At 37.4% G+C, this 21,383-nt stretch overlaps 1 protein-coding gene across 2 annotated transcripts in view; it reads left to right on the forward strand.

Annotated features, from left to right (window-relative positions):
- Window positions 1-21,383, forward strand: part of LOC123871960 (myosin heavy chain, non-muscle) — an 81,355-nt gene that overhangs the window by 31,745 nt on the left and 28,227 nt on the right. For both annotated transcript variants that reach the window (XM_045916034.1, XM_045916033.1), the window contains exons 2-3: window positions 16,762-16,918; window positions 19,694-19,815. In XM_045916034.1, coding sequence (XP_045771990.1) covers window positions 16,762-16,918; window positions 19,694-19,815 — 279 coding nt within the window. The remainder of the gene's footprint in view (window positions 1-16,761; window positions 16,919-19,693; window positions 19,816-21,383) is intronic.

The raw sequence follows: 21,383 nt of genomic DNA on the forward strand, positions 1-21,383 counted from the left end.
AAAATGTATTTTTGGGAGTTTTTAAAATTAATTTAGCGGAAAGATGCAAAACCGATACAATACAAGTTATTGTTCCCAAAAAATATTTTTTATGATCAAAATATTTTTGCGAGGATGAAGGCATTGTTTAATGCAAATAAGCAACAACACCGGGGTCAATGACCAGACGTGTACAGGGTTGATACTTGTTATACCTTTATAAGTACACAGGTTGACACTTAATTTGAATGGTGGCGGTATCTTCCATATCTGAGATTGTATGATAATATGAGACGTGGGGAAAATTATGCTCCCACATAGCTCGAAATGAAAACGAAGGAGAAACCTTTGCCAACAGAGGGATGATATCATAAGGAAAATCTATACTAATCTATACTATCTATACTATCTATACTAATCTTCTATACTAATACTAATAAATAAAATTGGAGTGTCTGTCTTTAATTTCGAAATAACTACCGCATATTAAGGTCATATGGTTATTTGAACGATACTATAACTGAATCACACGTTTTTAAAATTTTTGTCTGTCTGTCTGTCTGTTCGAAAAGGCTAATCTTGGGAACGGCTGAACCGATTTTGACGGGATTTTCACAGACAAGTAGAGAATTGACCAGGAAGTAACATAGGCAACGTACTTTTTTAACCGACTTTCAAACAGGGAGTTGTGTTTTTCTACCTATGTACACCGAAATCTACGAGATTTCTTAACCGATTTTTGTCATTTCTTTTTTAATCGATAGAGGAACTTTGCGACATTGTTTCATAAAAAATTTGAAGTGCAACTCCTCAATCCTGATGCTGCAGGGGATCTGACCAATCCACGCGGGCGAAGCTGCGGGCATCAGCTAGTAAAATATAAAAGAAAAATCCGACCTTATTCCTTGTATACATTAAACAGGACTTCTATGCAAAATTTCAAGTATCTAAGAGCAGACCTAATAATGTCTTTAGTGGCGTTTGAAGTCTGCCAAGTCACACTTGACTTGCGTGGTGGGTTGTGGGCTAAACCCTTCTCATTTTGAGAGGAGACCCGTGCTCAGTATAAGGCCGATGACGGGTTAACGATGATGATGATAATGAGATAACTTTAGTGGGATAACAATTTAAAAATTCGTTAAGTGCGTGTCGGACTCGCACACGAAGTGTTCCGTATCGTATAAGAAGTACCACTTTTTGCATTTTTTAAATTTTCATGGCGTATATACAGCGATGAAAAAGGCGAATTTTGTCTCTATAAAAGCCCCTTAAAAATATCTGATTAAAAAAAAATAAGTTTTGATAACCCTTGTTATACTCGCGAAGGTCGTTTACACGCCTTCGCGTAATAAATAATGGGCTAAAACTAAAATATTTTTTCAAACACAAATCATTCAAGATGTAAAGTTTAACAAATCTTTTTGTGTATTCAAGCTCAACTCAAACTCAAAATCATTTATTCAAAGTAGATACTATTGTACCTACAAAGACCCAAAAAGAGGGGTGTTATAAGTTTGACGTGTGTATCTGTCTGAGGCATCGTAGCTCCTAAACTAAAGAACCGATTTTAATTAAGTTTTTTTTTTGTTTGAAAGGTGGCTTGATCGAGAGTGTTCTTAGCTATAATCCAAGAAAATCGGTTCAGCCGTTTGAAAGTTATCAGCTCTTTTCTAGTTACTGTACCTTCACTTAAAATTTAACCTATATCTACCTATCGAACAGTGTAATCACAGCGGTATTTAAATAGTCTCGTATAGCGTAAATGAAAAAGTTCAGCAATAAATATGAATATTGTTGATGCCTAGACAAACGGCTATATTTTATTTCATTACCCAAGAAAATAGGAAAAAATATTTTTGTTTTTCCTAGCTGGTTTTATTTATGATACAAACTTCAATTTGGACTTGTTCCAAAGGATTTACCAAGGTTAAAAGGCGTAGAGAAACTGTCGAGACAAAGAATTACTAGTAACTACGTATAGCCAAGGCTGTTGCGGTAATTTCTTTGTACATACATCGGTAATAATATAATCGATCGTTGTGCCGTCATGACCGCCTTCATATTATATTTTTAAATAATAATTAGTTCTTTGTTGATTTATGTACCATATTATCCATAATAATTTGTTGATAAAACCTCGTTTTTTAGAGTTCCGTACCCAAAAGGTAAAAACGGAGCCCTATTAATGTCCCTCTGCTGTATGTCTGTCTGTCAAGCGCAAGGCTATTTATCATGCAGTTAAAAAAAAAATTATAGATGGTATGGAACCCCTAGTTTGTGAGTCCGACTCGCACTTGACCAGGTTTTCATTTTCATGTCCACAAAAAATAAAATCCATGAGTATGGGAGTTCTCGCTAAAGTCGAAGAAGCAATGCAATACCTTTCCGAAACGGCGCACGTACGCAAAACGGCACCTTATTTTGGCATTATCGCACGATACGCAGAATTTTGTACCAGTATTATTGAGGCCGATGACTAACGAGGCTATTTCAGAATATTAGCGTATTATGTACATTAAGCAGATAGTGTTACGGTGTTTACTTTAATATAACCAGTTTCTTTTAATAAATGGATTTTTAATTAAACTTAATCATTTCAATAAATGTAAATTAACTGTATGATGAGTCGTTAAGACCCATTACGCACGGTCCACTACTAACAGCGATGAAACTTGAGTTCCTAATTTCCATATTTCCCAATATACGAGTATGTATTATCAACTTTGCTTTCATCTTTCAGGGAAGATTTGGAGAACCCTATTTCTTTCTACTATCATAATATAAGCTTCAGTGTTTTTAATTTGAGATTATTTAAGTATTTTGAACTCGTGTTAAAACTAGTTATTTTTACCGATAAATAGCAAACCACAGAAATAAATTATCGTTTTTAAAATTTGTCTACAAAATTGGGCATATTTTTACCGACCAATCTCCTATTTGCCTCCTTTACTTGACACTGCAAAGTATATGGTTGTGGTCTGGCACTACAAAAGCCACCAAAGAAGAAAAGAAGAAGAAGAGTTGGTTAATATATTCAAACGAGAACTAAACTACGTTTGTATATAGCGAGTGATGGAGAGTCCTCTGTTAACGTGAACTTGAAAAGTATTCCTCTAGGGTATTTGAGAGGTTTACTCTTTCATTGTAGCTAATGTATAGATTCAGAAATACTAGCCTCAATTATTTGTCTCCATCGTGATTCAATCGATTTGCTTCAATGTGACGCAAGGCAATAGGATCGGCCTGAATGTTTTTTTTTTGTTTGTGCACTGTATTGAGATAGTGAACGGTGGGCGATGAATCAATGTCTCGGGTTTAGGAGAAATGTGCGTAACTGCGCTCGTACCTACTGTGAATCAATGTCTCGGAAATCCATTTACGGTTGTGTATTGCCACTTAATTAGTCAGTAGTGGCTTTTTGTCTTTTTGGGTTTTATTAACGGCCAGCTGCTACTCACGACTTTGTTCGCGTGGATTTAGGTTTTTCAAAATGCTGTGGGAACTCTTTGATTTTCCGGGATAAAAAGTAGCCTATGTTCTAGGGTATAATCTATCTCCATTCCAAATCTCAAACAAATCCGTCCAGTAGTTTAGCTTGGAAGAGTAACAAACATACACACACACATACAAACTTTCGATAATATTAGTGCAATGATTCGGGTGTAGTTTTTCTGTTTGCTAATGAGAGGTTGTTACTTGTTATTTTTTGGAGCGATGTCCGTTTTAAGCAATTCAATATCACTTGATTAATGATTTAACAGTGAAGGAAAACATCGTAAGGAAACCAGCATCTCTGAGAGTTTTCTACAATGTTCTCAAAGATGTGTAAAGTCTGCCAATCCGCATATGGCCAGCGTAGCGGACTATGGCCTAAGAAATTTATTTAAGTAGTAAGTTGTTTTCACGTATAATAAGGCTTTAGGGGAAAGGCTGCATCTGAATCATGCATCATGAACGCCTCTTAGGTTGGATGGAATGCACCACATATCGCGTGAGTCATCATTGTTTTTTAATACGGACTCACAAAAAAAAGCTGTGATGGCCTTGAATTAGGGTTAGGACTTAGGATATATTATGCTCACAGGCAAGTGCCTTTAGGCATTCTAATAGATGTTATACATCTTTGGGTTATTACAGTCAATATCCGAAACTCTGATGCTCCTAAAATTGACTAGTCAATTTTCATGTCTGACTTCCAGGCCCTTCAACCTTTGTCTATAAAGTGTTTGATCAACCTTACATTGTGTGTGGCGGAAAAACACATGCAGAAATAATATGGTGCTCTTCTAATATTTTAATATACATAGATCACATAAGTACATAGTAATAGAAATTCTAAATTTGTTACTAGGACTACATTTATCCCGGACAGTCTAAACTAAAGCCACTTATAAGGCTGAGATATCCCGACTTTGTCTGAATAATGTTAGGTACTTAAAAATATTTACATGGCTCTCCATCCTATCCAGCTATCGGGATATCTAAAGAAAATTCTTCACTTTTTAAAGCTACCTGTTTAGCTAAGTTAAAATTATTGCTATTATTTTGATTCGTCGCAACCGGAAAACAAAGCATTCACACAAAGCAAATATATCAACATGCTACCGATTTTAGTTGTAAGAACACATTAGATTGTTGTCGCTCGACAAAAAGTTGCTTAAACTCTTAAGATTTAAGAAAAAATATCCTGGTCGATGGTGCTCCGGGCGCGACACCCAGGGATTACCATATACCATAATTTGATATGGTATATTACCCATATTTTGAGCGCTGTCCGCACAAAATGTTCCGTTGACAAAATGTTCACAACCTACATCTACAGTAAAGTTGAATTGTTTAAAAATTTTTGTTTTAAAAATGATTAAGTACCTACTAGTGATGTCCGCGATTTCGTTCGCGTGGATATAGGTTTTAAAAAATCCCTTGGGAACTCATTAATTTTCCAGGATAAAAAGCAGCCTATGTGTTAATCCAGAATATAATCTATCTGCATTCCAAATTTCAACCAAATCCGTCCAGTAGTTTTTGCTTGAAAGAACGAAGATACACAAACTTTCGCCTTTATAATATTAGTGTTATACTTAATTTGAAGCTCTGTCATGCATCGCGACAAAAAGTCTCTAGTGTGATACAACTGTTAGCGGCAGACGATGTAATCCTTATCTATCGCCCACATACCATTTATTGCTTATGTAAACGTCCACAACCTTTGAATATATCAACATTAAGTTGAATTTCCCTTGCATTTGGAAAATGTGAGTCATATTCAACATTTATGGGTACACCCGAAGGTTTATAGTACGTGACTTGTGCGCTTGGCCATATTTGGCTATTTAGAGTCGTGCTCAAAATACGCAGAGTTGATTTGTGCAATGTACTTCAATACCTGGGTCTTATATGTAGAACACATTACAATTTACAATATGCAAATTAAATACTTGTTAAATACCTATTACTTTTTCCAAAGCTATAATATTATGTATCTTAAGCGGCCTTGTAACTTTTTGGAGTTTTGTGCGTTTTATGAAAATTAAATGTCACTTGCATTAACGGTGAAGGAAATTGCATGCCTGAGAGTTCTCTATAATGTTCTCAAAGGTTACACACTTTGCCAAGTTTGCCAATCCTCACTTGACAGCGTGGTGAGCTGTGGCCTAAACCCTTCTCATTTTGAGAGGCACCATGCTCGTAGGCCGACGCGGCGAGCGCGGGAGGTGGGTTGAGATGAAAGCCAGTCGATGTATTGAAAATAAAATAACTCAATTTATAAGTAGAAATTACCCAGTAACTATGATATTATTTCGGAATTGCATGGACTCATTACTACAGTGTCTATTCGGTAAGGACTTAGAAAATGCATCAATATCAAGCATGAGTTAATTATTCGGCGCAATATTCGGCTAAGGAGGATTTACGACTAGCTCCTCGTATAATCGGCTTCGCGTAATTGCATTATGAGCGCCGTTAAGACCGATTGGAGAATAACACCCACGTCCCACACTCTCCCAAATTGGTTAAACAAACAATCTATCTGGATGATCTGATTAAAGTTTAAATGTCTCTTCCATCTTCGACTGACTTACCAGGAAGAAAGAAAAATTTTTTCTTTCTCTCTTCAAACTCTTTTTCAAAGCTGTGCCACACATTACCAGTTATACCTACGGGTTAGGTTAGTGGGTGGCGCCAGGGAATTCTTTGAAATAACACTAACCACCAGGTGAGATCGCAGTCAAGGGCTAACTGGTATTGGAATAAAAAAAAGCCAAAACAATGTAATCTTAGTTGCAGTGTAGAGTGTAGAGCAATAGTGGTGCTATCAGCGGATGGCGATAGGGACGAAATGGTATCCTGCGTTGGCGGTTCAACGACCTCAGGACGAGCCATGTCACGATAGTAACTACTGTTAAGCCTTGTTGGATGTGATACCACAAAGAAATGGTTAAGTCGGTGTCAAGAGTTATTATGCAACTTCTAGGCAAGCACGCTCCATCTTAGGCTGCATCATTACTTGCTAGCAGGTCTGATTGCAGCCAAGAGCTGGTCTATAATTTTTAAATAAAAAAAAAGGTCTCACACACGAAGTGTTCTGTACCATTATACAAGAAATAACACTTTAATTTTTTTTTTAAATGTCATGGTGGCCATTTTGAAATTTTTATTATTTTTTGTTATACGGGCAACAGAAATACACATTGTTAAAATTTCAACTCTAGGTATCTATTACGGTTCACGAGATACATCCCTCTGCTGATAGACAGACGGACAGCGGAAGCTTAGTAGGGTCCCGTTGGCAGTTGGCATCTTTTGGGTACGGAATCCTAAAAAAGAACAAGTAATTAAAAAAGTTTTCATTCTGAAAGGAGATGGGTTGAGAATAGAGGAAAACTCTGAGGAGTCAAACTCTGTACCTTTACTTGTGAGCGAAATTGATCGTCGTCGAATAGGTATCTGATACCTTAATGGATTAGTCCAATTCTGTCTTGTAACTTGATCTCAAATCTGACATGTTTACTGATATTAAGTAGAGGCGGAGATTAGATAGAGGAACTACATTCATGACGTCATATCCGACCGAGTATGACTTAATAATAAAATGTTGTATGAAAGATTGGACAACACGTGTTTACCAAAGAACTGGTCTTAAGTTACATCATCATTTAGTTAATAGTTTTTTCTATGACTGAAGGTTCTGACTTGTAATAGATTCCACAGTGCAAAAAAATATTGAGTCCATCAAATGAAGGGTTTTATTTCCTCGTATTTCATGGGTGTAGATGGAATGTCGACGCACGGTGTAAAATTATACATTTGCCCGGAGGCGTCTTGCGGTATGTTCAGAGTGAATTAGATCCTGAATCGACGATATATCAACAAGTGTAAATTAAAAATTTATAACACCCCCGACAAGTGAAGGTTACAGTAACTAGATAAAATCATAACCCTTCCTTTCGGCTTTGCCGTAGTCGGGTAAAAATAGCTGATAACTTTCAAACGGCTGAACTGATTTTCTTGGATTATAGCTAAGAACACTCTCGATCAAGCCACCTATCAAACAAGAAAATCTAAAATAAAATCAGTTCATTCGTTTAGGCGCTACGATGCCACAGACAGATACACAGATACACACGTCAAACTTATAACACCCCTCTTTTTGGGTCGGGGGTTAATAAAAGGCTATGGGTGACGTGAAATCTTAGACAAATAGGCTATTCATAGGCTACCTAGTGTCAGATGTAGGAACGTTTGATGCTAGCCAGTGTCTTCGAAGCCTCGACGTTTTGTTAGGAGTTCCCTAAGGCGCCATCTCCACGTGCGAGAGAACAAAATATAGATTGTAGATATTAACTCTATGGGCCAATCTCCACAGGGCGATACTATAGCGACGATAGTTCGTATCGAATTTTGTCACGGCGAGGTAAAAAGGTGGTATGGGGACAAGATCGAAAAATTCCTAAGCACACCTGTTCCTTTCCTGAATAGTGTTTCACCTACTTTTGAAAATTTCCAAATAATTTTCTGAACTATTTTTATATTTGGGGTTGGTCGTTATATATTCGTTTTTACCAACTTAGAAGTTGCCTACCGAATAAAATGGTTTTAAAATTTCACGAATCGCTACAATCAGGCCACCGCGACTGCACCTGTTCCGAGGGGAGAGCGCCACCTGCCTCCCGAGGGCTCGATGGAGGCACTTTAGAATATATTCCGAAACAGCTACGAACCTCACTTGACTCCTCGATAATATATGGCGGAGCAAAAACTTTGTAAGTAATAGGAATTGCAAAGACGAATATTGATGACAAATAAAACTCTGTACATTTCATCGTGGACTTTATAAATTAAAAGTTCACAATATTGCAAATAAAACATCTGACTGACGCTAGAGGTCAACGGATGTTACGTAAATAGGCCACTCGGGGTTAATGCTTCGACGTAAGTGGGCTATTGACCCGAGTTTTGCAAGCGATACATTGCGGGTTTGAAAAAGACTAAATCACTAAAACTACAGAGTAAGGTAAATGGTTAATGCCATTGGATTGTGTTTAGTTAATATAATAATAACCCTAAGTTTGGGCTAGCCTTCTAGTTACACCTGGTTGGTATATCGTTAAACTCTTAAATATCCCAATAGTTCAAATTGTAGAAACAGATCCAACAAGTTAATGACGTTTCAATCCCCAACTAACTTAGAAACAATACTCTGGTATTGTTTCCAACTTAGTTGGAACAGCTCCGCAGCAGACTGGAAAATTGGTTCACGACAACTCGACGCCCGGCTGGGGCGGAATTCAATTATTTCTAACTTCATTCCAACCGTGTGACATGCCCCGTTGATGTGTTTAATAACTGTGCTCCTAAATGGAGAACCTTCAGAAATTGCAAACAAAGCCGTCTAACATTTTGAGCAACCTCAAATTGTCGATAGTTAAGTACATGATGATGTATTTAGATCAGATCACGGTGTAACCATTAATGTAATAAATAAAATAGACAAACAAACAGAGTAGATTTTGCATTTATAATAATAGTATGGCTGGCGCCTCTAGCTCACTAAACCACATTACAATATAAATTATGTGCATCTAAGAATCTATCAGACATCCCTGTAATGAGCTGCAGAAATTCCAATAACACGTCTAGAATAAGTACGGAGTATGCATAATTGTTTCCTGCTGAGTCAGCGTTTAAACTAGCTAGCAACGTGGTACTACGGATCTGAATAGTGACGAGAGTTTTTCTTTTCTTTTTAATTTATGCACTTTGCTGCAATCAGATCTCCTGGCAAGTGATGATGCAGCCTAAAACGGAACGCGTTTGCCTAGAAGATGTCTATTCACTCTTGACTTCTTCCCTACTTCTTAGGAAATATACTGTTCCGATAAAAAAATGACTATTAAACTATAAAAAACCGGTCAAATGCTAGTCGGATAAGTCCTACCTTTCTGCCTTTCGTGATTCTAGGTCAACGGGAACTAGGTAGCACATAGATATTCTTGACAGACAGACAGACAACAAAATGATGACAAAACCATCTTAAACGGAGATCTACTAGCACGTACTATCTGCTAACGCATCTACTAACTATTCTATGAATTTTTTGTCCGTTATGTGCCAAGGTCTTCTGCGATCACGACTCGGTCGGTCTTGTTTTACCAGATTTCTCAATGCTTTTACATAACATGAGTCATATGAGCAACAATTATTTATTAGTCTGATGGGTGTGGACTGTTAACTTTTTGAATTTATTAATTGTACCAAGTAGTTCTTCAATTTCTTATAGAATAATTACATCATGAATCCATTTTGTACAAAAGCAGAATAAACTAAGATACTTTGATTTGAACCCCAATTGAATTGGGGTCTAGCGTCTGACGCTAAACGTCATTGTGAATGATGATGAACGTTAATCGTAGCAACATTTTTTTTAAATAAAAAATAGCGAGCAAACGAGCAGGCGGGTCACTTGATGTTAAGTGATTATCGCCGCCCATGAACATTTGCAGCACCAGAGAAACTGCCGCTGCGTTGTCGGCATTTCAGGAATTTGTTGGTTCGCCCCTTGAATAACCCCATGTTGTAATCTGGTGGGTATACCGCCAATGGGAGTTAATTCCACACATCTACGTTCAACGGGAAACGGCGTTGAGCATCTCGTTGTTGGCCGTTAATGTGGCCGGGACATTACAACTACACTAAGCAAAAGTTTACGTCATCAGACTAACCTGTCCGAAAATCCCGATACATTCAATCGTTTGGACAGATTCTTCGCGAAGTAGGTATGTTCATATACGTATTACCATATTTTAACGGCCATCATAACGTTTACTAAGCGGAATTCCGATCTTGTGACTCATTCAAAACGTGACGGTACCACACTTTTCCTTTGTGAACGCACATTTTGTTCAACAACTGATTACACAGTGTCCAAAGGACAGACGGCTCTTGGTTCTCGCCTCTATGGATACAAGTTACAGCCTTAAATTAACCGAGGTCGTGGTCTTTTTTTAATTCCGATACAAGTTAGTCTGTGATCTCACTTGATGAAGTGATGATGCAGTCTGGTGGAAGCGGGCTAACTTGGAAACGGTATGGCAGTTTTATACCCCTTGAAGGTTTCTACACGGCATCGTACCGGAACGATAAATCGATTGGGGGCACGGCCGATGCGTCCCACCAGACCAGACCAGAGACAATTTAAAAATAATAAATTCCCAAATTGTCCCTGCTGGAAATCGAACCCCCAACCATCTCCCACTTCCTCACCTCAGTGCTCATCACTGTGCCGGGGAGGCCGTTAAAGAGGTCGTTCTCGTGTCTATGGATACAAGTCAAAGCCTACAATTATCCAAGGTCGTGGTGCTGGTAGTAAATGACTGATGATACATCGGACCTACCTACTCGTACCATGACCAATCACAGAAGGTTAATGATGTTGCTGTTCCGGAAAAACCTGCATCGATCATTATTACAATCGCAGTTGTTGTGATTGGCTGAATTTTATTCTGGTTGGTATTCTTGTTGTAGCAATGCATTGTGGCCAATAGTGAGCGAGTGTCGGCCAATCAGAGGTGACGGCGATCGTCACACTGTAGTAGCTTTCAAACTACCGCGCTAGGGCTCCTGATGTGTGCTGCATGCGGCTATAAACTAATGGAGTACCCTTTACAAACAAGCGTTTCTAGCAAATATACTGAGGAATCATCACTTAGCAGGACATAACTTAGCAGCAAATTACCTTACTATGCAAAACATTATGGCAAGATTATATTTCACCAATCTTTCGTATCAATCGTAACCACAAATTCACGGTTTTCGGATATTTCCCTTTACTGGTGCAATGTAAGACCTACCTAACTGTCAAATTTCATGATTCTAGGTCAACGGGAAGTACCCTATAGGGTTTCTTGGCAGACACGACAGACAGACAGACAACAAAGTGATCCTTTAAGGGTTCCGTTTTTCCTTTTGAGGTACGGAACCTTAAAAACTGAGATCTTACTCAATAGCAACACCAAATACACTCAAGTCCAAACACTCGACATGTTATACTTGTACATGTCCATTAGCGCTGAGTCGGGCCAAATTAGGAAGGCGTGTCGTGGAAACTGTGCCGCGCCGGTTCTTGCGATCTTATGGCGTGTAGCTTGCATCAGTAATCAACGGTGACGGATTAGTATGGGCGGCTTTACCAAGGCTTTGGTTCTTGGCTTTTGCGTAATTGTTCTACAGGAACCGTCCTATTACAAGTAATGTTTTTTTGGTTTGAAAAATGTAACTGCTGAGTTTCTTGCCGGCTCTTGTCAATAGACTGCTTTCCGTGCACGAATGAGACACTATCGTATCTGTAGAGAAACCGGACCATTTATAGGACCCCTTCGTTGTCTGTATGTCTGTATGTCGGTCTGTCAAGAGCGAGGGATTCAAAACATATAGGGTTCTTCCTGTTAATCTACAATCATGAGCAGAAAGCAATATGTATCTTACAGCTTAATGCACAATTTTTTTTTAAAAAGTGCTATTTTTGTGCGATAGTCCGGAGTCCTTCGTATGCGAGTCCGACTCACTTGACCGGTTTATTTAACTAAACTTACTGAACCCAGGTAGGTTCGAAACTGATATTTTTTCAACCTGTCTTTGATAGCATTATAACTACAAATTCTACTTAGAAAATGTAAGCAAGCGATGCAACCTACCATGTTTACATAACTTTACTCTGCCCTCCAGACGCTAGGTCAGATCGCAAATTGATTCGCAATAACAATTATTGTCCGTTATCGGTCGTCGATAACGGGTAGTACTATGATGTCGCCGCCCTGTCGAGATAGATACCAGATTGTTTAGTATCTAGTGTATGAACTGATTTCATTATATTGCATCGATTCTGATGTCATACTCTTCTGTAAAATTTATTATATTGCCTCGGTTCTGAATATGTCATTCTCTTCTGTAAAATTAATTATATTGCGTCGATTCTGATGTCTTTGTCTTCTGTAAAATTCATTATATTGTGTCGATTCTGATGTCTTTGTCTTCTGTAAAATGCATTATATTGCGTCGATTCTGTCTTTCTGTTCTGTAAAATTCATTAAATTGCGTCGATTCTGATGTCTTTCTCTTTTTTAGTAAAAATGAAGAAGGCGCAGCACTCGCTTGTGGTCAACCACCAATAATTCGCAAACGATCATCTAGAATAGTTGAGACAAATGGATCTTGGTTACTGAAGCCGACCATATATTTCGTTGTCAAGCCAATAAGTGTCGTGTAAATGAGCTGCGACCTTTATTCCTTAAATTAAGGAACATGTTTAATTGTTTATTCCTCCGATAACAATAATTATTTCACGGTTGAAAAATTGACCCTTTATCTAAATAGGTTAACTATTGCAGTAATCTATCTGATTAAAATATGCCCACTGCTGATTAATCAGTTATTATGTTATTACGAGACGTTTGCGCTATTATTATCGTTTATCCTTTTAATTGAATCTAAATTTAAATATTTTAAACCACAGTCTGAAATAATAGAAATTCTAAAACTCATTCAATCAAATCAGGGGGCACGGTAGTGCCCCCGCCAAGACGAGCCAAACGGCGGCCGGGGCGCTACGTACCTTTTTCTCGAAGTGTTTCGCCGTATTTTCGACCCGTCATAACTTCGGTCGGGATGACGCTAGAAAGCTGAAATTTTCAGTATAAGGTGTCCTCAGCAAATTTACCAAATATACCAAGTATCAAATATCTAGCTTTTATGGTTACAGATTTATTGATACCTAAAATACGCCGATTTCGTCCCTCACTGATGATCATCAAAACCTCTACTCAAAACCTCTAAGGTACTTCCCGAAGTCCTAGAAGACTGAAATTTGGTATGTAGACTAGAAATTGCATACAAACTACAGGAAAATTAAGAAATTGAAAATGCCCCCCCTCTACGCCTCTTATGGGTGAAGCAAATCTGTAAATTCTGTTGCTAGAATGCTGATATTTTCAGGATAAGATGTCCTTGGTAGATTTATTAAACGCATTGAGTATCAATTGTCTAGCTTTTATAGTTTCAGATTTATTGACAGTCAAAACTTCTAGTCTGTAATTCTAGGGTACTTCCCGAAGTCCTAGAAGACTGAAATTTGGTGTGTACACTAGAAATTGCATACAAACTACAGGAAAATTAAGAAATTCAAAATTTTCCCCCTCCACTCCCACGTATGGGAGAAGCAAATTATTTGTAAAGTCTATCGCTAGAATGCTGATATTTTCAGGATAATATGTTCTTAACAGACTTATCAAACGTACCAAGTATCAATTGTCTACCTGTTATGGTTTCAGATTTATTGCCATTCAAAACCCCTCTAGTCAAAAGTTCTAAAGTACTTCCCTAAGTCCTAGAAGACTGAAATTTGGTATGTAGGCTAGGGGTTTCATTCAAACAACAGGAAAATAAACTTTTCCCAGCCTGTACATTTAAAAAATGTGTTTCCTGAAGTCCTAAAAGACTGAAATTTGATATATCTGCTTTAAAATTGAGTTGCAAGATTCCACCCAAACAAACAAGTTACATACATTGCAAGTGGAATAAAAGCTTTTAAAAAAAGAGGTAACGATAGAGAGCGGGCCATGAAAACGATGTAGGTACCTACAAAAAATAGATCCAAAAAAAAAATCTAGGGCACCTGCCAAAAAGAAATGAAATCCCACCAAAAACATTTCATGTAAAATGTTGCCAAGACTCACAAGTTCATAATGCTTTCACTGTTAAAAAGTTATGAGATCTCTAGTAGAGCCAAGCCCCTAGCTGAGCTTAGAATTGCGCTGCCCATGGGACCTATCCCAAATCCAAAGTATATAGCTCTTAAATGCTCTTGAGTATATCACATTTATAACAATAAAGAACAAATAACTCTACTTACAAGCTCTGATTTTACAAACCCTAAATCTTGGTTAAAAAAGTACGGCTTGGCCGTTTAATGTTCGTGAAACTATTACATGACATAACATATTATATTAAGGTCATAAGGAATAGTTTGTTCGACAATTACTAATTTGTATTATACTTCATGATTGTCGCACAAGCTATTCCGGGCTTAAATGTCATATCAGATAAAAGTACCACGAACATTAAACGGCCAAGCCGTCCTTTTTTAACCAAGATTTAGGGTTTGTAAAATCAGAGCTTGTAAGTAGAGTTATTTGTTCTTTATTGTTATAAATGTGATATACTCAAGAGCATTTAAGAGCTATATACTTTGGATTTGGGATAGGTCCCATGGGCAGCGCAATTCTAAGCTCAGCTAGGGGCTTGGCTCTACTAGAGATCTCATAACTTTTTAACAGTGAAAGCATTATGAACTTGTGAGTCTTGGCAACATTTTACATGAAATGTTTTTGGTGGGATAGGTATTGCTTTATGTGGTTTGTGGTCTTGAATAATTTTGCTAGCTTTTAGAATTTAGTATAATGGTAAATTTGAATTGAATAGGGCTTTATTCAAATAGGCGTTTACAAATTCAGCCATTTTATTCTTCGCTGTCTCCATTCCTTCAAATGCCAAACCTAAATTATGGCTTTGAAAATTAACCTAGACTAGAACCTTTGTCTGGTAAAAGGCTTCGGCCGTGGCTGAGTACTACCATGAATGAAAACTGCCATACCCCTTCCAAGTTAGTCCGCTTCCAGCTTAGACTGCATCGTTAGTTACTACCAGGTGAGATTGCAGTCAAGGGTTAACTTATATCAAGATAAATTTAAAAAAAAACCTCTATATATTCTTTACTTATTCTATTCTAGCAAGTTTTATACTTTTATTACGTTGCTCTACATATTTAGAATTCGACGAATTTGATGAATTTGACTCCGACAAAATCTAACGAATTCTGCCAAGATGGATATGGATCCCTTTGACAAAAATGTTCGTCATATCTTTTATAATACACATTTTCATCATCTTGAAGTCATAAACATCGTCTAGAAGGATTTAGTTTACATCAAAATAATTTTAAAACGCTGTATATTCGTAATGCACATTAATTAGCCAAAGCCCTTCTTTGGCGCGACATAGCTAAGTTATATTTTAAGTACTTGTGTTTATTATAATATGTTGGACCAACGCATACGTTATGTTATGGTCTTCTATATTCATTGTATCAAGCTCTATCTGCAATTATTTGAATCCCATCTTAATTGAATATTTTACTAGTTGTAATACGGAGGGCTGGGTTATTGTGACTAGATATAATAGATACTATATGCCACGATCAACCGTGACTGATCGGACGTGACGGATTCCATTGAAGTCGGATCGTCCGTGTCCTCTGCGGGCCGAACTGTCCAAACAATCAGCTGGTACTTGGTAGAGAACGACCATTTGTATACGATAGAAACTAGCAAAAGGCGGAATAGATTGATAATTGTATAGAGGGTACTTATCTACTTGGTTTTATGTGATTTGATAAAAGATTGATTTGGTGATAAAGGTAGATAATTAATTTGCATTGAGATTGCGCGTTTTCATTAAACTCCTTTTAAAATAGCCATTCTATTAAACGCGATTCATATGATGGTCTGTTTGTTACTTTTTTATATCACATGCTATAACGGTGATGGTAAACATCGTAAGGAAACCTGCATGCATAGGAATCCTCCATAGCGTTTTCAAGGGTGTGTGAACTGCGAAGGCTGCTCCTCCGTACTTGGCTCAGCCGTACTTTATTGATGGACGGCCTAAACTCTTTTCATTCTGAGAAGAGACCTTTGCTCGTAGCGGGCTAGCGATTGTGATGATAATGATGATGAGGCTTTTTACTTCCGAAAATGACCATCCTACTTGCCGTTCCAGATTTTTTTTACAGGTGCAACATTAAGAATGCACTAATGTGCCCACTAAGATATGGGGTTAATTAAGGGACGGATAAATAAATTCATTTAAAACGGCAACGTATTGGCGGTTTCTTTGATGCTACAGATGTTTATGGGCTTAGCATTAGATAACCTTTCATAAGATTACCTACTTGTTTACTTGCAATTTATGTAAAAGCGTTTTGCTTGGATGGAATTTCTGAAACTCCAGAGTGGTAGTGGCTAAGACTTCTGTTTCAATGAAAAGAAAGAAAGAAAGAAAGAAAGAAAAAACGATGTCCAATTTACTATACATAAATGACTATTAAAGGGAACAAAGAAATTTTAATAGTTGATTCAAAATCAAACTGAGAGTTCCCTTACTCTAGCTTACTCTGTACGTTGAATATCAGTTTTCTCTTTTATGACATAAAATTGTTGTTTGTTCCAGACCTACTCCGGGCTCTTCTGTGTGGTGGTCAACCCATACAAGAAGCTGCCCATCTACACGGAGGCGATCATGGAGCGGTATAAAGGCATCAAGCGACATGAGCTGCCACCGCACGTCTTCGCCATCACAGACACAGCGTACCGGAGCATGTTACAAGGTATAACCCTTATCCTTCTAAGTTTTAGCGACTAAAACACTTTGGCACTCAACTCTCTACCTGCCTATTAGGGTTCATGAGAAGCTTACTGACAGATGGACGGAGAGACAGAGAGACAGCGGAGGCTCAATGATGAGGTCCCGTTAGCACTCTTCGGGTACGGAACCCTAAAACACTTGAGCCTATTTTTTTATTGCTTCATAGGCTTGCGCTTGACGACAATCATGCTTAAAAACCAATGATGAGGTCTAATTTGGAGCGCGCTTGGCTAGAAGATGCCCATTCGCTCTCGTTTTGAAGGCATTTAGGTTATACGTGGCAGGAAACACGGACGCTATATGTAATGTATAGTGAATACCTATGTACAGTTTCTCACTTACTAATTACCCACTATAGTTAGCCTTCGCGGATACTTGAAGTAATTCAGAGTCGAGATGCACCTGGTTGCATCATTAGTATGTATGGTGTAGCTTCCTACTTGTAAGTCTTGTAATCTTCGCATTACGAAAGGTAAACAACTAGACAGTGGGCGTTTTCCATCGCCGGCGCGTTAATAGGCTGTTCTAGTGATGCGCCTTAATGAGAACAATCGATTAAACTGATCAATTTTATCTTAATCATCAACCGATAGACTACCATTGCTGGGCATAGTCCACCAGCTGGCCAAGTGCAGATTAGTAGACTTCACACAACTTAGAGAACATTTTGAAGAACTCTCATATATGCAGGTTTCCTCATGATATTTTTCTTCAACGACAAAGCAGCACCTGGGTGTCTGGTGCACTTCGGCCGCCCGTTGTGCCAGATCCTTTTTTTCACGCACATGCAAATTGTGGAATCAACTCCCTTATGCGATGTTTCCATTGGATTACACTATGGGGTTATTCAAGGGGCGGACCAACAAATTCCTGAAAGGCCGGCAACGAATTGGCGGTTCCTCTGGTACTGCAAATGTTCATTGGCGGCGGTAATCACTTAACATCATGTGACCCGCCTGCTCGTTTGCCCGCTATTTTTATTTTAAAAAAATACTTAGCATATGCAAGCTCTTTTTTGTAATCCTTAGTGAAGTAATTATTAATTAACCCATGGGTAGCATTAATATTAATTGGTCCCGATATTCTATTGATTACAATGTAAAAATGCGCTGCAAGTACTTCGATAGCTGTAGGTAATTAATTGTGAACTATTTCAGGTCAATTGCTGTAACACTACGATAACGATGCGTAATTGTTAATGAGCTCAATAAATAGTGATAGGCAAATGTCATACATATCTATGGTTAATTAAATATGTTTACATACTATTAATTTCTAATTAAAAACCGTCACATAAAAAATATAATAGAATTTTCATTTATTAATACATCAAAAATATATTTAAGAAGAAAATTAGAGTGAATTTGTATTTTTCTTTTTAATTTATTTTAAAAACCATTTAAAGTAGGTGATTTTTGACTGATTTTCAAGAAATGTAATAATAATATTATAACTTCTTAATAATTGAAAGATGGGTACAGTTGTTACTTGTTACTCTTTACTAGTCCACAGAGTTTAAATGGATCAAAAGAGTTTTTTAAAGTCTATTGTAATAAATTAGTAATCTATCATCATTATCATGATCATGACCCATCACCGGCCCACTACTGAGCACGGGTCTGCTCTCAGAATGAGAAGGGTTTAGTGCTTAGGCCAACATTATGGATAACACTTAGGCATGCAGGTTTCCTCATGATATTTTCCCTCACGGTTAAATCAAGTGATATTTAATTGCTCAAAAGTAAGAGATGCGTGCCCGGGATCGAACTCCCGACTTAACGAATAAGAGGCTGACGACGTATTAACCACTAGGCTATTACCGCTTTACAAATAAGTTATAGTTAATTTTTTTATCGATAGTAGACGGCCATCTCTAATTTGGTAATAGATACGCGACAAGTTGGACGGAGGCCATTTGTCTAATTGTACACTAATGGCGGGTGCGCAGGCGATAGGGTAGCGATACACTTCACCACACCATACAAAAAATAATTATAAATTCAGAAGCTCATAACATTAATAACAACCCTCGTGGTCATAAATAAATGTAACATTGTAACTTACTAAATACCGCAAAGCATAGGCTACATTTTATACGAAATTTTTTGCTGTTGTATCGAGTTGGATTGCTGTTGTACCATAATATGAAGAACGTACCTATTAAATATCGCGAACTTTGGGCGTAGAAGAAAAATCTTCTTTTCTTGTTTATCTAATCTTTAAATTGTTGTATTCTAACCGATTTTTCTTCTAAGCACACTAGAAGCACAGTTCACCTAGATTTTTCCATTGCAATTAGCAATTGAAGTCAGTCTGCTTACCGCAAGCAATCAGGTAGCGCTAGGTGAAGATAAAAGGGTGAGGGGTATGGCCGTAGCCGGGAATTAATTTGGGGAGGGGGTGTAGTGGCTGTATTATCAGAGCCTTAACCGAATCCTTTTATGAGAAAAAAACTTTACCGCGCTGTATAGTGGAGTCAGTAAAGCCGTAAAATAGCCAATCTTAGGAAGACCTCAGAAACAGCTCCGATTTTGATGATTTTTCTGAGGACTTCCGACGAAAAGGCTTCACTGAATCCACAGAATGAAGTAAAAAATAGAGCGAAAGCGAGAGCGAGCATACAGATTCGTCTGTTTCAGCGCATTATAACAAATTAAGCTTTTGGTTTCTTGCTATATCATGGACTTCCGCAAAGTAACGCCTACTTCTATACAACATTTATATGTGTTGTTTCCAGACCGAGAAGACCAGTCCATCCTCTGTACGGGAGAGTCGGGCGCGGGCAAAACAGAAAACACCAAAAAGGTGATACAGTACCTTGCGTACGTCGCCGCATCCAAACCCAAAGGCTCTGGCGCGGTAAGTTCACACATAAATCGGATTTAACCAGATACTGTGCTAATTCTGTTGTACACAGTAACTAAAATGACAGGTGTACCTATATACAGAGTGTAAAGAGAACGCTAGAAAAAACTTAGTGTCATTAATATACTACCTTAAGACAATCCAATGCCAATAACCATCCTTAACTTCTAGTTTTAGTGATTTAGTATTATTGAAACCGGCATTGTATAGCGTGGAAAACACGGCCCCACCTACGCTGCGGCATTGACTTCGAGTGACCTATTTACGGAACGTTCGTTGACCTCTAGCGTCAGTCAGATGTTTTATATGTCATATATTGTGACTTTTAAAAATACAGGATTTTTTTTTAAATTTTTTCGTAGTTTTTTTTATGGTATCTTATCAGTTGTCAACAGCCCTATCACGTGTCTTTGTTTTTGCTAGCGTTCTGGTTGCACCCTGTATATTGCTGCTTCCTGCGGAAAAAGATAGCACCAGTCAATTTGGTTTAGCTTAGAGTTGTGTGCAAGAGAATAAGTCACTATAGTATTGATTCTGATGGTAACTAAATTTTAGAGTATTCGCATCTTTTTCTTACCAATGTAACAAAGAAAAGAACATATAGACCTAGTTTAATTTAGAACTGTCAAACCTTGTGACTTTAGGTCTGAGGTCGTGAGCCTGTTTAGTCTTATTTTCCTAGCAATATTAAAAAAAGATGCAAATACTCTTAATTTATTGACAAAGTCTTTTTTTATTATTTTTTTATTTAAAATTTATTTCCTTTAATTTAAAATACTATTAAACTTACACACATTCAGAATTTATTGGTCAATGTAGAGTTACAATACGTATTAGTTTACGATATCCTTCAATGAACTTTGTTGTGTTTAGGATTTGTAACTTATGAGTGTTTTTGTTTTAACAAAGCGCTTTCAACATCACTTGTTCGATTATAGGATCCGCGGGATCCGGGTAAGATTACGTTTTTCCTGAACATCGTAATACCCATTACCTACATGTAAATACCTTCTCATTTTTAGAACATTTCCTTCTCATTTTAAGGAAAAAACATTCATATTATTCAAATATAAGGAAATTGTAATTAATAAGTAAACTTCATTAAACATTAAAATAAATTTTCGTAAATGTTTTGTTAGGTTCTCGTTTTAGGTCATTTCATTACGCTAGATAGACGTAATATTTGCTAAGTAATGGTCAGCGACCAGGGTACATGATGTCAGCATACGAATACAACATAATATAATACAGCATATAAAAAAATGTATTTTCAATTAATTTATTCGATTTTATTGTATAATTCTATTTTATTGACACAGACAAGAAGTAATAAAATATCTCTTAGTAACAATTAATTCAAGATCCTCCCCCACCATAACAAGCTTAAAGTTTTGCTTTCTCAGTAACTTTTTAGTACGGTAGCTTTTTAAAGCATAACGAATTTGAATTGTAGGTCTGTTAAAGCTATAAAGCATCCTTTTTTGCTCGAGGGGGAGACGACATAATTAAACGTTAGTTTCTGGCAAATTACTGCACCAATGGGTCAAAAAATGAAATGATAT

The sequence above is a fragment of the Maniola jurtina genome, chromosome 14 (assembly GCF_905333055.1).
Source record: "Maniola jurtina chromosome 14, ilManJurt1.1, whole genome shotgun sequence".
Classification (NCBI taxonomy): Eukaryota; Metazoa; Arthropoda; class Insecta; order Lepidoptera; family Nymphalidae; genus Maniola; species Maniola jurtina.